The sequence below is a fragment of the Dysidea avara genome, chromosome 1 (assembly GCF_963678975.1).
Source record: "Dysidea avara chromosome 1, odDysAvar1.4, whole genome shotgun sequence".
Taxonomy (NCBI): domain Eukaryota; kingdom Metazoa; phylum Porifera; class Demospongiae; order Dictyoceratida; family Dysideidae; genus Dysidea; species Dysidea avara.
This window is the reverse complement of record NC_089272.1, coordinates 12,696,442-12,715,143: the sequence shown is the minus strand read 5'-3', so window position 1 is coordinate 12,715,143 and position 18,702 is coordinate 12,696,442. Positions and strand designations below refer to the sequence as shown.

At 38.4% G+C, this 18,702-nt stretch overlaps 2 protein-coding genes across 3 annotated transcripts in view; both read right to left on the bottom strand.

Moving 5' to 3' along the window:
- LOC136256936 (coatomer subunit alpha-like) overlaps positions 1-18,702 on the bottom strand; it is a 90,171-nt gene that overhangs the window by 50,198 nt on the left and 21,271 nt on the right. For both annotated transcript variants that reach the window (XM_066050014.1, XM_066050005.1), the window contains exon 26: positions 17,930-18,053. In XM_066050014.1, the coding sequence (XP_065906086.1) occupies positions 17,930-18,053 (124 nt within the window). The remainder of the gene's footprint in view (positions 1-17,929; positions 18,054-18,702) is intronic.
- LOC136256978 (olfactory receptor 8H1-like) lies at positions 16,015-17,913 on the bottom strand. Its single transcript, XM_066050070.1, has one exon. It carries the CDS (start codon positions 17,172-17,174, stop codon positions 16,149-16,151), a length of 1,026 nt encoding a protein of 341 aa, XP_065906142.1. The 5' UTR covers positions 17,175-17,913; the 3' UTR covers positions 16,015-16,148.

Genomic DNA, 18,702 nt, shown 5'->3' with positions numbered 1-18,702 from the left:
TGAAAACGGTGAGGGCATCTCGTAGGACAATACTTTAGCCATCACGTGCTTATGTATAAACTTGCCCAGCACAGTTATTTGCTTACCAATGTAAACGTGCACTTAAAACGTAGTGTACCAAACTGTGCTGTACCGTACTGAGCTGGAGCTACTAGTGTAAACACACTATTACATGCAAGTTGGGAATTCTACCAGTTGAACAGTTTGATCTGCAGTTTGCAAAGGAATGCAGCTTAGGTTTTCTCTACAACATGGACTTCAAGAGGACAAACAACAGCACATGTACAGTACAGTCCGCTTACAATGTCACACACCCGAGGCATTTTGTACATAGTGCCACACATCTTTCTGCATGGGGAATGCCACAGCTGAGCTCTCTACAAGGTAACTTCTTCTTCTAGCTGATGTATCTACAGGGTCACTAGTTTGTAGCTGAATTCTCTACATGGTGGTTTCTTTGTAACTGAACTATTCTGTGACCACATTGGTAAAAGCCACAGGCAATACATGAAGAACACAGCACAGTCAGTTATTTAGCCAGTGGTATATGTCATTACTACACAAGTGCAGTGCAACTACGTATGCTTACTATACATATGTATAGCTACTTACCCTGTCTTTTCAGTGTAGGTCTACTTATGTCGTTATCTACCAAACTCTACTACAGGAGAAATAGCTTGTTGAAGCTTTAGAAAGAGTTCTTCATGATTATGCATTTTATATCTACGTATGAATATCTCACATTCGTTTCTTGTTCACACAGTACTGTACATGTATACGTTGAGGTCAAAGTTCACATACTGGACATTAGGGGTCTGCAATACATATCGATGCAGCAATATATCGATACAATTTTTATGTATCACGATACGATACTACATACAGGAGTATTGATACCAGGCACGTGATATAACGAAATCACGTGTGAAAATAAAATGTCGGCGTATGCAAGAAGGTCTGAGACAAGCTCTAATGATGAAGATGCAGAAGCAGAAAATGCTGATTGTACTGTAATTGTTACTGAAACAAGCCAGGTACCAACTCGTTGTCGCCACTTCATACCGATACCTGGAGCAAAAAGTAAAGTATGAAAATACTTCGCCTTTGAAGCAGACGACAATGGCAGGATTCAAGAAAACAGTGTTGTTTTTTGCCAAGTACTGAATTGCAATGCTAAAGTTGGTTACTCAAAAAACACAACTAATTTGTCGAAGCACTTAGAGCGGCACCACCCTACTGAGTATACTAAGTTAACAGTGACGACCATTCTCAACAGCCACAGTGCTCTAGTAAGTTAGCTCGCTCACAAACAAGGATTACGGATACTTATCCTTCAGTGGAACCTTACCGCAAAAATAATCCAAGATACAAAGCCTGCGAAGAGGCATTAGCAATTTTTTGTGCTTAGATTTACAACCACTGAGCGTTGTTAGCAGCCCACCCTTCTTACAGTTACTCAAAACTCTCGATCCAAAGTTCACTCCGGCTTCTGCCAGTCATTTTACCAGGGTGGTAATACCTAATCTGTACGATTAGACTAAATCTAAGGTAAAAGATAGTCTACACAAAGCTGATTATCTGTCAGATACAACTGATGCATGGTCTGGATGTCATAATCAATCATACATCTCAGTCACTGATCACTTTGTGGATCCTTCATGGAATTTGAAGCACTATTGTTTACAAGTTCAAGAAATTACTGAGTCACATACTGCAGTCAACCTTGCAGATGATCTGAGAAACAGTCTAGAACGGTGGGAAACACTAGATCGACCAGTCATGATTACTACTGACAATGCTGCTAACATTACAAATGCCGTTGTTAATGAGTTGGAATTACCACATTTTGGTTGCGTGGGACATATTCTTCAATTAAGTATTGGAAAAGCTTTCAGGTTAAGCCAAGTTGATCGTGTGTTAGGAAAAGTTAAAAGATTAGTGGCTCACTTCCAGAGGTCCAATAATGAAACATATGCATTATGAGAAAAGCAAGATATTCTTCATCTCCCAAAGCATGAGCTTATACAAGAATGTGTTACTCGTTGGGAGTTCTTGTTATAAGATGCTTGAGAGAGTTCTGGAGCAGCAGCAAGCATTGTATGCTGTTTTGATGGAAAACAAAGAAAAGCACGTGAGAGCTCTTTTACCAGATGCTGGTGAGTGGGGCATAATTGAAGATCTTATTGCCATTCTTAAACCATTTACGGATGCTACAAAGGTACTGAGTGGTTCTAAGTATGCAACAATTTCTTTGCTTGCTCCAATACTATACAAGCTTATTTATATCACGCTAAAGGAAGATGACAAGGATAGCACAATTGTTAAGTCGGTTAAACATGCAATTTGCACTGATCTTAAAGGTCGATATGCATCTCTGGAAATTCAAAAATTGTTAAATGTTGCAGCGTTCTTAGATCCTAGGTTTAAGCAGCTTGATCCATTTGTAGCAGAAACTGACCGTGAAGATGTGGCAAAAGATGTAATTTCTGAAATTTTGCTTACTTGTGAAGAACATCTAAATGACGAAACTGTGGAGTTACCTTCTCGACTGGATGATGATGAGGATGATGAGCAGACAGAGCCAGCCACAAAGAAGAGAAAAGAAGGAGTTCTATCCAGGTTATTGGGTGATGTGATTGCTACTAAAACTAATAAGAAGCCCACAAACTTGGAAATGATCAGATCAGAAATTCAATGCTATCGTCATGACGTAATTGCTGGTTTAAATGATGACCTACTGAAATGGTGGAGCACATGAGAAGTTCAATACGAATACCTTAAAAAGATAGTCAAAAAGTATTTGTGCATGCCTGCAACAAGTGTAAGGTCAGAAGAGGTGTTTTCCACAGCAGGCAACGTGTTAACACATAAAAGAAACAGACTGCTACCAGAGAATGTGAACCGGCTTGTATTCTTATATGAAAATCTTATGGATTAGTCTCATCCAAGTTTTCAGTTTACTTGATGTGAAAATGATAAGCTTTTTTATATTGTAAGTGTTCAGTTGTACAACATTGAAAGTTTATTTACAAAATCAAACTGTATTAAAACATGACTATATACAACATACAGTTATGATGTTTAAATTAGCTACAGTATGTACTGTGTGGGTACTGTACTGCATATAGTCCATGATCGGTTTCCTTCAGTATCGTATCGAGTAGATTTGTTACGGTGATACACAATACCCAAAATGCCCTGTATTGCAGAACACTACTGGACATGCTTAACAAATTACCATTCCACCTTCAAGAACTTACCAGTTGGACCCCACATCAATGCCATAATGTCTTCACACTAGATTCAACAATAGCCACAAGGTATTGAACTGGCCTGTCATGTGCAAAATTTCATTCGAATTTGGTCAGCTTGCTACATTGGAACTTCTGATTACCACATAACAATAATACAATAATATCTGTAATAATAAAAGAGAGCTGCAGGATGATGATTCAAACTTTCCTCAGTGGTACACAGCCTGAAGGTGATGATGAAGAAAGGAGGGTGTGGCGAAGTGTAGTTCTTGCTTTAAACTCAACAGCAATGGGTTAGTGAACATATATTTATACTTACAGTGTTAATCAGTCAGATAAACTTTGGAAGACGTTGCTCTAGATGTAGGATACACTTGGCCAGTGTTATAAACATGTTCTGCGTATGGTGTACAGCACATGTGTGGTAGTATTCCAAGCCATCTGTGCCACTCAGCAGTTTCTGGTAAGACCTGTTGGTTTTCTCTGTGTAAATAACTTGTGGTGGTAAACAGTGGCCATTTTTGGAAACTCCCAATACCACTGTATCTGCCTCGTCATTCATACCACCCCTTTTGCCTTTCTCATACATAGTCCATGAACTAACAGGTATAGAATTTATGGTAGTGTGATCCCATGCAAGGCAAGAAAAGACTTTCTCCCCCATCATACTTGCTTGGTAATATTTGACAGGTTTAAAATGTAGTGCCACTGATACTGTTGTAGAAGTCCTTGAAGAAGACCAACTGTGCTGCACTGACCAGCTGCAGCCTTTTAGATGTTGTTAATAAACCCGCTAAGAAGTTTCTAAGGGCATAGTTTCACTATTGGTATTCTCATCAGGTTTGTAGTCAACTGAATTGCGGCGTAGACAACATACAGCCAGTTGACTTGCATCTTGTAATTGTGGAACAATTGAGTGTTACTAGACTTATTGCACTTATGGATTACTTACAACTACATGCAGAGTTTGTTGTCAATGGTTTTCACAGCACGGGACTGGTATGGTAAACCGATAACAGTGTAACCGTATGACATTAACATTAGACTCCTGTATTCATCATAATTATGTACCATGAATATCATTACAGCTCAATGGGAAACTTTTTGAATACTGGTACAGTGAAATCTGCATACCATAATAATAAGGGCACTTGTAAGCGAACGTGTCCTGCAGCCAGTTACCACCTACCTAGGATTTTGTTTAAGCAAAGTGCCATACACACTGCTATGGCAAATCATGTGACCCAGTAGACTGCTTTTGTATTGGGATCACCAGACCACCATGATGATTGAGACTTCAAAAATGCTTGAAATTACAGTAGCAACAATATCATCTGCTGAATCAAAGAGAGAATCATACACTTCAACATCACTACTGGGATTTTCTTTACATCCTACTACCCAGTGACATGCACGACAGTAGAAAATCTATATGCCTGTTGTCAATTATATTGGTAGAGGTTTGTACTGGACGAGGGTTGAAATAAAGCCAGAAGTGCTTTAACGCCAGTGTCATCCACCAAATGTGGTAGTGCAATGGATACTGCACTAACAGGTTTGGAATTTACACTGACAACTAACTCAGTAATTCCAGTACTGGAATGTCTGTTACTGGAGGGAGTTCATCATTTAACAGTAGCTTGACTTGTAACCATAGGTATAAGTTGAGATGCACTTTGTGACAATGGCTGTCTTAAGAATCTCCTTGTTGCCTTTAAAAACCAACCAGCACAGCACACCCATGAGAATGATTAGTGCATGTTGATGGCTACCAGTAAATATACAAGTAACAATGCCACCACTTTGAATAACAACGTTACAAGGAGTTGAATACTCCCTTTGAACATGACCAACAATACCAGCTCCTGGTTTAATCATGGACACAGTGTACAGATCATTGACATTACCAGTTTCTCAGAAACACTGTAGTTCTTCTTCCAAAATGGGGCTCCAAATTGTCTTGTACACATGGTGTCCACAAACAATAGAATCCATTGAATATACATTTGAGTGTTGCAACAGTACAATATCTCATAGTGACTTGTGACATCGTGTGTTCATACGCGTTCTGTCGTGCACTGTTCACTTCAATTAAGGCAGGTTGGTATGAAGTTTTCGAAAATATTTTTTCAAGTCAACTTTTTTTTGAAAATTTATCCATTCAAAAATTACTTATTATACGGTATCAGAATTCGTTAAATGTGAAAGTAGGGAGTTCCCATCCAAGCTATTTTCTAATACCGTTATTCATATACAATTTGTTTCACAACTTTCTATAGCTACTATAGTAGCAGCTGTTATAATACCAACTAATACAATACATCACCAGTACATACGACAACTAAAAAAAATTAAAGTAAACTGAACATTCTGTGCTTATATAACATGCCAAATGTACTCATCTACAATGATGACGTGTACAACAACTAAGGAGGATATAATAAAATACATTGTCATGTTCATGTGGTCCTTCATGATTGTGGGGCAACTGAGTTGAGTTTGTTCAACCTCACAAATCTCTTCAAACATGCCATCATTGGTTCACGAACTTGTTTGAAGTACAGCCCATACACGAGCGGATGGAAGAAACGCACTACAAAGACAACATTAGGAACAATGACATAATCCATAGACTGGTGGTAAACTTGTGAGTCAACCAGAAATCTTCCCAAAACATGCAACGGTGTGAACAGCAAGGGGATAAGTACACTACCCAGAATGATCACGAGTAGTGTGATAATTGGCTTCCTGTGGCGTCTGATGTTGCGTTGCTTCTTCTTTAAGGCTGTAATGCTGTTGGACCGACCTGATAAAGCTGTTTCCTTATCAATCTGCTTGTGAACCTGGAAAGCTTTGATGGCTAAACAAACATTGAGGACTATGGTAACAATTGATGATACAATTATTGGCAATACAATAATGAAGACCACCTCAAAAACTGCCATTTCTTCTATTAAGCAAGTACCATATTCTGGTACTTCGACAAGAACATCCACATTAACAATGCTATAGACAGCAGGCACAATAGCTAACAGCCATGCACTGGTGATAACAGCAGCTATAACACGTGGTGTCATCATTCTTTTGTGCTTGAAAGGAGAAGTTATTGCTACCACCTTATCAGCTGCTATTATCACCAATGACATGTTGTTGATGTGTAATGAAAGCAAACGAAAATGAACCGCATAGCAACCGAGGAAAGACTCCACTCCTAACTGAAAGCTGATTATCATGGTACCGGGTATAACACAGAGAAACAGTGCTGACATCACACCAGAGATCAGCAGATTGGCCACAAATATATTATGAGGTTTGTGTAAACTTCTAGTGGTTTTGATAGTGTAGACCACCCAGCCAGACAGTAGTAAGATGACTGTTGTAGTGATCATCTTGAACACTAAGGATAGGTAGGGAACATATCCTGGAAGAACAGAGCCCTCATCATCATCTATCTCCTGGTTGGTTCCTGACCCAGAGTAATCCATTACACTGCTCATGTCTCCTTCTTGTAGTAGTAGTATCTTCACACAACAACTAACTAGTGATCTTCACACAACCAACTACTGGTACACACACCAGACTACTGAAGTGTCACTACTACCCACTAGTATTTTATTACTAGTAGAGGAAGCCTGTATAGTAGATATAGTAGTACAAAGAACGTGATAGTTAACACTACTTTGCAGAGTTGAGTACGGTGCACGTAAAGTGTAGAAAATGTACTAAAATACTCTAATAGAACAATCACTGACAACTCTTCTAATATCAAGACACACGGTAGTGTGTCGTGCGGCCCAAGAAGCCGGCGCGTAACACCCGTGAGTATATTGACAGGAAGAAAGAAAACGCAATTTTCGCACCTCCGTAGCTCTGTGCTTCCTTGATGAAACAAGACGATTTTTGCTGTGGACATGCCCCCCAACTGCAGCACTCTACATTCCAAATTTGAGCGAAATCGCTTCGCGCGTTCCCGAGATATGCGACTTCAAAAATTGGCTGGGTTTCTTCGTTTTTTTTTTCTTCTTCTTCTTCTTCTTATTTTTCTTTTTCTTGTCGCACACTTACAAAAACTGCTATAAAACTCGAACGCGTTATCCGATTGCCTTGAAATTTGGCACACAGAAGGGGGGTATAAAGGCGCATCTTGGTACCAACTTTGGCTGGAATACCATAAACAGACAAAGAGTTATGAGCGATTATGCACGAAAAATAACACCAATATGTTGTCACGCCTACAGGGTAAACCGCGTATGGGAAGAAGCTGAAAATCGGTGGGTGAATAGGTTAACTATTGAACCTCAAACCTTTTGTGGTTTGAAAGAAATCGAGCTAAAAACCAGGAAGATACAGCGAAAAAATCAACAGTGTGTAACAATTACGCAATCGAGATTAGCTAATTTTTAATATTTTTATTTTATTATTATTATTATTATTATGCTTGCCACGCCTACCAGGTAAACCACTTGGGGTAATGCTTTGAAAATCGCTGTACAGATGGAGTTACCATCTTAGAAAGGCTCTTCAATGGTGTAGAAGAATCAGACTTAAAGCCACGGAGTTATAACACGAAATCCAACTTGGTGTAGCAAGTGCGAGATCGAGATACTCTAATAGAGCAGTCATCCTAATAGAGCAGTCACCCTGAACAGAATTAAAGAGATCAGTTAGAAATAAGTAACCTGTATAGAGATCAGCTACAAACAAATCACCCTGTAGAGAGTTCAGCTACAAACAATTCACCCTGTTAAAACATCAGTTAGAAGAAGATTTCTTGTAGAGAGTTCAAATACAAACAAATCACCCTGTTGAAAGATCAGCTAGAAGATGTCACCTTGTAGATAGTTCAGTTACAAAGAAACCACCATGTAGAGAATTCAGCTACAAACTAGTGACCCTGTAGATACATCAGCTAGAAGAAGTTACCTTGTAGAGAGTTCAGCTACAAAGAAACCATTCTGTAAAGAGCTCAGCTGCAAACAAATCACCTATACAGAATTCAGCTACAAACAAATCACCCTGTAGAGAGATCAGCTAGAAGAAGTTACCTTGTAGATAGTTCAGCTACAAACAAATCATCCTGTAGAGAGATCAGCTAGAAGAAGTTACCTTGTAGATAGTTCAGCTACAAACAATTCACCCTGTACAGAGCTCAGTTAAAAGAGGTTTCCTTGTAAAAAGTTCAGCTACAAACAAATCACCCTGTAGAGAGATAAGTAAGAAGAAGTTACCTTGTAGATCGTTCTGCTACAAACAATTCACCCTGTAAAGAGATCAGCTAGAAGAAGTTACCTTGTAGAGAGTTCAGCTACAAAGAAACCATCATGTAGAGAATTCAGCCGCAAACAAATCATGTATAGAGAGTTCAGCTACAAACAAATCTCCCTGTAGAGAGATCAGCTAGAAGAAGTTTCCTTGTAGAGAGTTCTGCTACAAACAAATCACCCTGTAGAAAGATCAGCTAGAAGAAATCACCTCGTAGAGAGTTCAGCTTCAAAGAAACAATCATGTGAGAGTTCAGGTACAAACAAATTGTCCTGTAGAGAGATCAGCTAGAAGAAGTTACCTTGTAGAGAGTTCAGCTACAAAGAAACCATCATGTAGATAGTTCAGGTACAAACAAATCACCCTGTAGAAAGATCAGCTATAGAAGAAATCACCTTGTAGAGAGTTCAGCTACAAAGAATCTATCGTGTAGAGAGTTTAACTACAAACAAATCACCCTGTAGAAAGATCAGCTATAGAAGAAATCACCTTGTAGAGAGTTCAGCTACAAAGAAACCATCATGTAGAGAGTTCAGCTACAAACAAATCGGCCTGTAGAGAGATCAGCTAGAAGAAATTACCTTGTAGAGAGTTCAGCTACAAAGAAACAATCATGTAGAGAGTTCAGCTGCAAACAAATCACCTGTAGAGAGTTCAGCTAGAAACAAGTCACCCTGTAGAGAGATCAGCTAGAAACAAGTCACCTTGTAGAGAGTTCAGCTAGAAGAAGTAACATTGTAGAGCTACAAAGAAGCTACCATGTAGAGTTCAGCTGCAAACAAATCACCCTGTAGAGAACTCAGCTACAAACAAATCGCCCTGTAGAAAGATTAGCTAGAAGAAGTTACTTTATAGGGAGTTCAGCTATGAACAGATCACCCTGTAGAAAGTTCAGCTACAAACAAATCACCCTGTAGAGAGTTAAGTTACAAAGAAACCACCATGTAGAGAGTTCAGCTGCAAAAAAAATCAATCACTCTGTAGAGAGTTCAGCTAGAAGAAGTCACCTTGTAGAGAGTTAAGCTGCAAATAAATCACCCTGTAGAGAATTCAGCTACAAACAAATCACCCTGTAGAAAGATCAGCTAGAAGAAGTTACCTTGTAGAGAGTTCAGCTACAAAGAAACCACCATGTAGAGAGTTCAGCTGCAAAAAAATCACCTGTAGAGAATTCAGCTAGAAACAAGTCACCCTGTAGAGAGATCAGCTAGAAACAAGTCACCCTGTAGAGAGTTCAGCTAGAAGAAGTCACATTGTAGAGAGTTCAGCTACAAAGAAACTACCACGTAGAGAATCCAGCTGCAAACAAATCATCCTGTAGAGAGTTCAGCTAGAAGAAGTCACCTTTTAGAGAGTTCAGCTACAAAGCAACCACCATGTAAAGAGTTCAGCTGCAAAAAACTCAATCACCTTGTACAAAGATCGGCTAGAAGAAGTTACCTTGTAGAGAGTTCAGCTACAAAGAAACCACCATGTAGAGAGTTCAGCTGCAAACAAATCACCTGTAGAGAGTTCAGCTAGAAACAAGTCACCCTGTAGAGAGTTCAGCTAGAAGAAGTCACATTGTAGAGAGTTCAGCTACAATGAAACTCCCATGTAGAGAGTTCAGCTGCAAACAAATCACCCTGTAGAGAACTCAGCTACAAACAAATATGCAGTGAAAAAGATAAGCTAGAAGAAGTTACCTTGTAGAGAGTTCAGCTACAACGAAACCACCATGTAGAGAGTTCAGCTACAAACAAATCACCTGTAGAGAGTTCAGCTAGAAACAAGTCACCCTGTAGAGAGATCAGCTAGAAACAAGTCACCTTGTAGAGAGTTCAGCTAGAAGAAGTCACATTGTAGAGAGTTCAGCTACAAAGAAACCACCATTTAGAGAGTTCAGCTGCAAACAAATCACCCAGTAGAAAGTTCAGCTATGAACAGATCACCCTGTTGAGAGTTCAGTTAGAAACAAGGAATCCTGTAGAGAAATCACCTAGAAGTATCGCCTTGTAGAGTTCAGCTACAAACAAATCACCTGTAGAGAGTTCAGCTACAAACAAATCACCCTGTAGAGAGATCAGCTAGAAGAAGTTACCTTGTAGGGATTTCAGCTACAAACAAATCACCCTGTAGAGAGTTCAGCTACAAAGAAACTATTCTGTAAAGAGCTCAGCTGCAAACAAATCACTTGTACAGAATTCAGCTACAAACAAATCGCCCTGTAGAGAGATCAGCTAGAAGAAATTACCTTGTAGATAGTTCAGCTACAAACAAATCACCCTGTAGAGAGTTCAGCTACAAAGAAACTATTCTGTAAAGAGCTCAGCTGCAAACAAATCACTTGTACAGAATTCAGCTACAAACAAATCGCCCTGTAGAGAGATCAGCTAGAAGAAATTACCTTGTAGATAGTTCAGCTACAAACAAATCACCCTGTAGAAAGATCAGTTAGAAGAACTTACCTTGGAGAAAGTTCAGCTACAAAGAAACCATTTTGTAAAGAGCTCAGCTGCAAACAAATCACCTGTACAGAATTCAACTACGAACAAATCACCCTGTAGAGATCAGCTATAAGAAGTTACCTTGTAGATAGTTCAGCTACAAACAAATCTCCCTGTAGAGAGATCAGCTAGAAGAAATTACCTTGTAGAGAGTTCAGCTACAAAGAAACCACCATGTAGAGAGTTCAGCTGCAAAGAAATCACCCTGTAGAAAATTCTGCCAGAAACAAATTGCCCTGTAGAAAGATCAGTTAGAAGAAGTTACCTTTTAGAGAGTTCAGCTACAAAGAAACCATTCTGTAAAGAGCTCAGCTGCAAACAAATCACCTATACAAAATTCAGCTACAAACACATCACCTGTAGAGAGATCAGCTAGAAGAAGTTACCTTGTAGATCGTTCAGCTACAAACAATTCACCCTGTAGAGAGAGCAATTAGAAGAAGTCACCTTGTAGAGCGTTCAGTTACAAAGAAACCACCATGGAGATTTCTGTAATCAATATATGTGACCGGATTTGCGAAAAGGGGTCTTCCACACACATCCAATTCCGTAAATGTTGGAGACCATAACTCAGTGTTCAAGTAACATAATTATTAACCTGAACATTTCACCATGTATTCAGCTATAGTGGTGCTCACCACTGCCCAAATATCAAGGCAATAGCTCTTTCCAATCTGAAGTTATCAATTGTCAAAGTTGGCAAATTGGACCCCTTTTCGCAAATCCGGTCACATATGTATTATACAGTATATATAATTTGTACATTTACTGATAAAATATTTAAAGTACATCTACTTCATCTTTTCTTCTTCCTGTAGTAAAGAAAAAAACATAGGTTAAAAAAGTCCCAAAGCTGGCCATAGGCCGGCTTTGGGGTATACAAATACAAAAAGAAATGAAATCTAATCCAAAACAGCCAAGCTGTAAAAAAAGTGTGCGGCCCTCAGAAAGGCTATGGTGAAAAAAGATGTGAAATCCAAGGTGGCGGCCAAGAAATGGCTGTGATGGTAGGTTAGTGGTAAAAATTTTAATAACGACAATTCAGGTGAATTTTTGTGAAGCGGCACAAAAATTCACCTGAATTGTCATTATTAAAATTTTTACCACTAACCTACCATCACAGCCATTTCTTGGCCGCCACCTTGGATTTCACATCTTTTTTCACCATAGCCTTTCTGAGGGCCGCACACTTTTTTTACAGCTTGGCTGTTTTGGATTAGATACAAGTGACATGAACTCTTTTCTTGGAGTATAATAAGTAATAGTATCCAGTGATCTGAACAAAACCTGAATAGTCATATTGTTGCTACCAGCCCTGAACATTATATCATGCAAAACTGTTTTGATAAAACACAAAAAAAGCTGCCGTACACTTCCATATGCATACATAAGGGATACATCCCTCTTCTACTTGAGAGAATTGGTTATCCCTGCCCAAGAACTGTACATTGTATTTCAGATGCTTAATCCTATTGGAAAAGACATTTACAGTAACTTCAAAAAGTTGCTTCACATTTGCATTAAACAGGAAAGAATGAACCACCTTGAAGCAAGGCTTACCCCCCTGGAAATCAAATACAGGTTCTATACAGGAAGACTTGTACATAGATTTTGGACTGTGAGAAAATTATTGCATGTGCAGCAGTTGACTGTACTTTGCCAAAGTTACTATCCTATGATACAACCTTTTAGCTAGGTGATTTCTATGTATCTGTGCTGCTGTTCAAGCATGTCATTATCAAAGAGTAACTTGTAACTCCAACTTTATTTCTAATCCATGAAAAAATTTCAAAATGTTCATGAAACCTTTTTTCGATTAGCTGTTGAGAAAGTGCTAAGCTTAGTAGAAAAAAATATTACTGATGAGGAAAAAGTCAACAATGGTGGCATCTCAAATATAGTTTCAAATGCAATAAGGCTATGCATATAGCTTTTATTTCAAACATACAGTCTGCAGCCCTTGCACACACTCTACAAATGATTATATAGGACGGGGTTCTTATACAGCCAGCAATTGTACAAATATTGAGCTGTGGAAGGTCATTGTTAGGCCACCATCTCCATTTACAGGTAAATACTTCTCAACAAATCCAAGCATAACTCAATTTCCTACGGTATGTCTTGATACAAGATGCAGCCACAAGGGAGAATAGTAACACTTATCATGCAGAGCAAAAACCCTGAGACTGCCAGCCACATACAGAATTACAAGCTTAACAAAGGATATTGGCAGAAAATGTAGTCAAGGTGTCTGAAGAAGCAACATCTGAGACGAAAGGTGATTATTCAAGTACATTAGTAATCATCATGTTATTAATACACTTATAAAAGTAACACGGTAATCTAATGTGTTAGCAGTAATATACCTTGCATTACTTCACAGGGAGAAGTAACATGCTACTAATACAATGCATTACGTAACAAAGTAATATTGTGTACCATGCAGTAAAATTACTTTCTGAAACAACTACGTACAAATCATGAAAAGTAACGCAGCAAGCTAAAATGTAACATGTCACCTGTGATGTTGTTGTGCATCACTAATGTCTGCCCACATGACCAACATTCCAAATTATGCCCATCGTTGAGATCATATGGGTTATAGCAGTGGCATGTTTTGTCACATTTTTACACATTGTTTTGCTATTGTCATATTGTAGCTGCTATAGAAGGACCTTCTGCTGTAACAAACAGAGTGAAGACAGCATCATTCTATGTACGTGTTGAAATTGTGGAACCACAAGCAAAAAGACGGTGGTTATTTTGTTAGCAGAAGTGCAATTCCACCAAAAGCTTAAATATCGGAGTACGTAATCTGAGATATGTTGCCATTTCCACGATTGAATCAGAAAGTTAATAAGTGGTATGTCTTCAGCTGAAGTATCATTGCCAGACAGAAAGTCTTTCACGGCACATTTAGATAAAGCTTTTGACATGATGGAAAAGAGCGTGATGGGGTTGATCCAGTGCACCGTCATGCTGAAAAAGTTTTCGTTGCGAGCTGTCCACACAAAACTAATAGTACTCACGTTGCAAGGCTGTTATTTCCTGTACCAGATTAATTGGTCATCGTACCTATGATATCTTAGCCTCAAAGATTGAGTCAATTCATTGTAGCTACAACCTTACCGGAAAACAATGGTTGTCAAAGGCTTTTAAAACATTCTCTGTCGCAGATTCAACATCTACAGAGATTGTTTAAGAATACTGTCCAGAAGAAGGTTGTACAAATGAGGAAGAAGCCAACTTCGAAGATGTGCATGATACATTGGCATTAGATAACATGGATAGAACCCAAGTAGAATATGATTTTCCAGCTCACGAAAGATGTGCAGCCAAGTGAATCCACACAGTGAAAGAACAGTATATAGAGGCTCTTTTGCCAAATGTACTGCACTGTGGAACAAAGACAGTCAATCCACACTAACATCAGACAATGTTGAAGCCACTTTGAAAAGGAAACTAATTGTTCCAACACCAACACGTTGGAATTCAAATTACAATACTGTAGCATGAGTTATAGAAACTGCATCAGTTGAATTAGATGAATTATGTACTAAACTAACCCTTCGCTGCTTCATTGAAAGAGAGTGGTCATTCTTAAAAGAGTACTGATTTTAGTAAGAGTAAAGATTTTGACATTCTTCAAGGCGAAAACAAATGTTTTTACGGAACACTTCTACCCACTTAAGAAACAGTCCTTAAAAAGATCTGGCTTAGCATACTCTATTGAAGGTTCGATGCACTGCTTTAGAACATTTTGATTTAAAAGAAGTAATTCTTGCAACCATAACTTTGCCCAAATTCAAGTTGCGGTGGGTAGACACATAAAGCAAGAAAGACTGTTACAAGCAAATGCTTATTGATGAGATGTGTCGATTTGTTGAAGAAAACCAATTTGCGGAAAATGAGGGTGCTACAGTACAAAGTAGAACAGAACAAGATGAAGCAAGCATGAATTTCAATCAGATGATGAAAGTACCTTGACAGATACTAAGAAAGTAGAAGCTGTCAACTACTTGAGTACTGCAAAGAAACTAAACTACCTTCACAAGTACCCAATTATAAAGGCATTGTTTTTAAAGTATCACATCACACTGTCCTCCAGTGCTCCTGTGGAGAGGCTGCTAAGCCTGGTACTGACACTTAAATGCAATAGACTTGCTGATGCTCCTACTAATGCGTTACAACAAACACTTCCTATAACTGTAATTGCAACTATGACATTTCTTATTGTAACTGCTTAACTTTTGGCTGTTTAGCATACTAGCTATACTTGTTTAACATACTAGCTATACTTGTTTAGCATACTAGCTATACTTGTTTCAGTTTTCTATTTGCCTGATGTGTATATATGCATGATTGTGTAAAAGAAATACATTAAGCTTTCTTCAAAGTAAAGAGTTACATGTAGCGAATTACTTTATAAAAGAAATGACCCCAACAATGTATGTGCCTTTATGCTATCATTGGCTCACAAACTTACAACCCATATACAAGTGGATGGAAGTGTTTGGAACAATTATATACTCCATGGATTGTTGGTAAACTTGCAAGTCAACCAGAAATCTTCCCAAGACGCAATGGTGGAAACAGCAAGGGGATAAGTCCAGAATGATCACAAGTAGTGTGACAATCAGCTTCCTGTGGAGTCTGATGTTGCGCTGCTTCTTCTTCAAGGCTGTTAAGCTATCAGACTGACCTGATAATGCTGTTTCCTTATCAATCTGCTTGTGAACCTGGTAAGCTTTGATGGCTAAGCGAACATGACTATGGTAACAATCGATGATAGGTAATATAAACACAAAGACCAACGCACTACCTTCTACTAAGCAAGTACCATATTCTGACATAGCATCCACATTAACAAAGTTATCGACAGTAGGTACAACAGCTAACAGCCATGATCTACTGATGACAGCAGCTATAACACGAGTACAGCACTACTGTACTATACACAGTGATTAATAAAATATACTATCACAAGACAAACGCTAACATACATGACCAGGTTAAGAAATACCATACTACTGTAGCATACCACATGTACAATAAAGTGTACAATAAAGTGTACAGCATCTACAAATTACAATACACAGTACGTTGATAACATAAATAAAATACATTGTCATGTTCATGTGGTCCTTCATGGTTGTGGAGCAACTGAGTTGACTTTGCTCATCCTCACAAATCTTTTCAAACATGCTATCATTGGTTTACGAACTTGTTTAAAGTATAGCCCATATACGAGTGGATGGATGAATCTCGCTACTAAACCTGTATTTGGAGCAATGACATACTCCATGACATCGTGATAAGTTGGCGAGGTGATCCACAGCCTTCCCACAAGGTAAAATGCAGCAAGGGCCACATTAATAGATATGCTACCGAAAACAACTACAAGAAGTGTGATAATCGGCTTCCTGTTACGTCTGATGTTGTGTTGCTTCTTCTTCAAAGTTATAACATTCTCAGACTGGCCAGACAATGACATCTCCCGCTCAATTTGCTTGTGGACCTGGTAAGCTCTGATAGTTAAGTGAGCATTGAGAATTACCATTAGAATTGACGATGTTATCATTGGTAGTACAAAAGCAAGGGCAAATGTAAGCAACGAGTTTTCTTCTACTATGCAAGCACCATACTCCAGCACTTCAACACCTTTGCTTACATTAACCAAGTTATAGACAGTAGGTACAACAGCTAACAGCCATGATCCACTGATGACAGCAGCTATAACACGAGCTGACATCATTCTCTTGTGCTTGAAAGGAGAAGTTATCGCTAACACCTTATCAGCTGCTATTATCACCAATGATATGTTGTTGACGTGGAATGGAAGGAATCGTAGCTGCCATGCAAAACAACCCAGGAAAGACTCCACTCCCAATTGAAAACTGATCATCATGGTACAGGGTACAGCAGAGAGAAGCAGGGTAGCTATCATACCGGATATCAGCAGGTTGGCCACAAATATATTGTGAGGTTTGTGTAAACTTCCTGTGATTTTGATAGTGTAAACCACCCACCCAGACAGTAGTAAGATGGCTGTCGTAATGATCATCTTGAACACCAAGGATAGGTAGGGAACATATCCTGGAAGAACAGAGCCCTCATCATCAACTATCTCCTGGTTGATTACTGATCCAGAGAAATCCATTACACTGTTCATGTCTCCTTCTTGTAGTAGTAGTATCTTCACACAACAACTAACTAGTGATCTTCACACAACCAACTACTGGTACACACACCAGACTACTGAAGTGTCACTACTACCCACTAGTATTTTATTACTAGTAGAGGAAGCCTGTATAGTACTACTACGTACATACACGTACACCTAGTTGAAATAATGTCAGTTAACACTACTTTATTGTCTACTAAAATGTGACAAAAAAACACTTTGTACGGTATGTCATGTTAGTGTTCTGCCATGGTACAACCCAATCATCTCATCCCACTCCCCAAACAGATACATGTATGCATACAATTGCCTCCAGCAAGGTTAATCCTTCCTTAACACAAACCCCATACCTGATTTTTAAGAAAACGCTATGTGGTACAACAAAATGAAGGTTGGATTTAAAATGCGCTGGAATCAAGAAATGTTTGCATAAAATACACTTGCACATTCACGAAAGTCAAAATCTGAACGTTTTACAAAATACCTCCTATTCGCTAAGAAAATTGCAATAGTACAAATACTGTACATACTGAAAATCTGAAAACAAAATTTCGCATAACATAATTTTCGTATTTTCAAAAGTTGGACAAGCTTGGCTCACATAAAAAGTGCACCACAGACAAAAATCCACAAAATTAATGTTTTATTTTATGAAATTATACTTACATGTATGCAAATGTTTTCAATAATTGTAAGTACAAGGTATACAGGAAAAACATGAAATATATACAGACACTACTCACCTTTAGCTGTCATTGCTGACTCAAAGAAGCCCTTAGATACTGTGAGTAGTGGCCAATTTGACTGCATCTGTTTTACTGGCATTGGAGGTAGTAATAGTTTAGCATCTGGCTTGACTGCGGGTAACTGTGAACAAGTTACAGTTTAAATTAACTTCATAAGTTCCAAACACATAAATTACTCACTACCTACACATACTCACAGACACCACATATTAAATTTTAACAAAGAAATACAAGATGAAGCACAACTGATTTTATTACGAGCATAAATACAGTATGGCAACAGGAAGCCTAGCCATATTTGGACTTTGTTCTTATGATTTTCTCCTGTATAGTAAAGCATATAATTATATACAATCTTTTACTCTAACCCACCACTACAGAATTGAGACACTATTAAGCAGGAGGTTGCAATAGGTAGACCTTATATAGTTATACAATGGGCACGAGTGCATTTATACAGGCAGAACACAAGTGTATGTTGTATATCTGTTATGTACCACTCACCTAATAGGTGGAAAAATCCAACGCTACAGCTACATTTCTTTTGTAAGGTAGAAGGCCGATATCGATTGTGACACTCTAAAACTAACGACATTATTACGTATCAAGCATGGCCTTGACCATACAATCACATAGCAACGCCACAATTGATTGTTATGGTGAGTATCAATTAGAATAATATTATTTTTTTAAAAAGCTATTTGTTAAGGTGGAAGCTTCGATCAAACTATTAAGGTGTGTAACTACGTTTATATATATCTATATATATA

Bases quoted from the DNA above. Each gene is read 5' to 3' on its own strand.
- LOC136256978 (XM_066050070.1), bottom strand. From the start codon at position 17,174: ATGAACAGTGTAATGGATTTCTCTGGATCAGTAATCAACCAGGAGATA.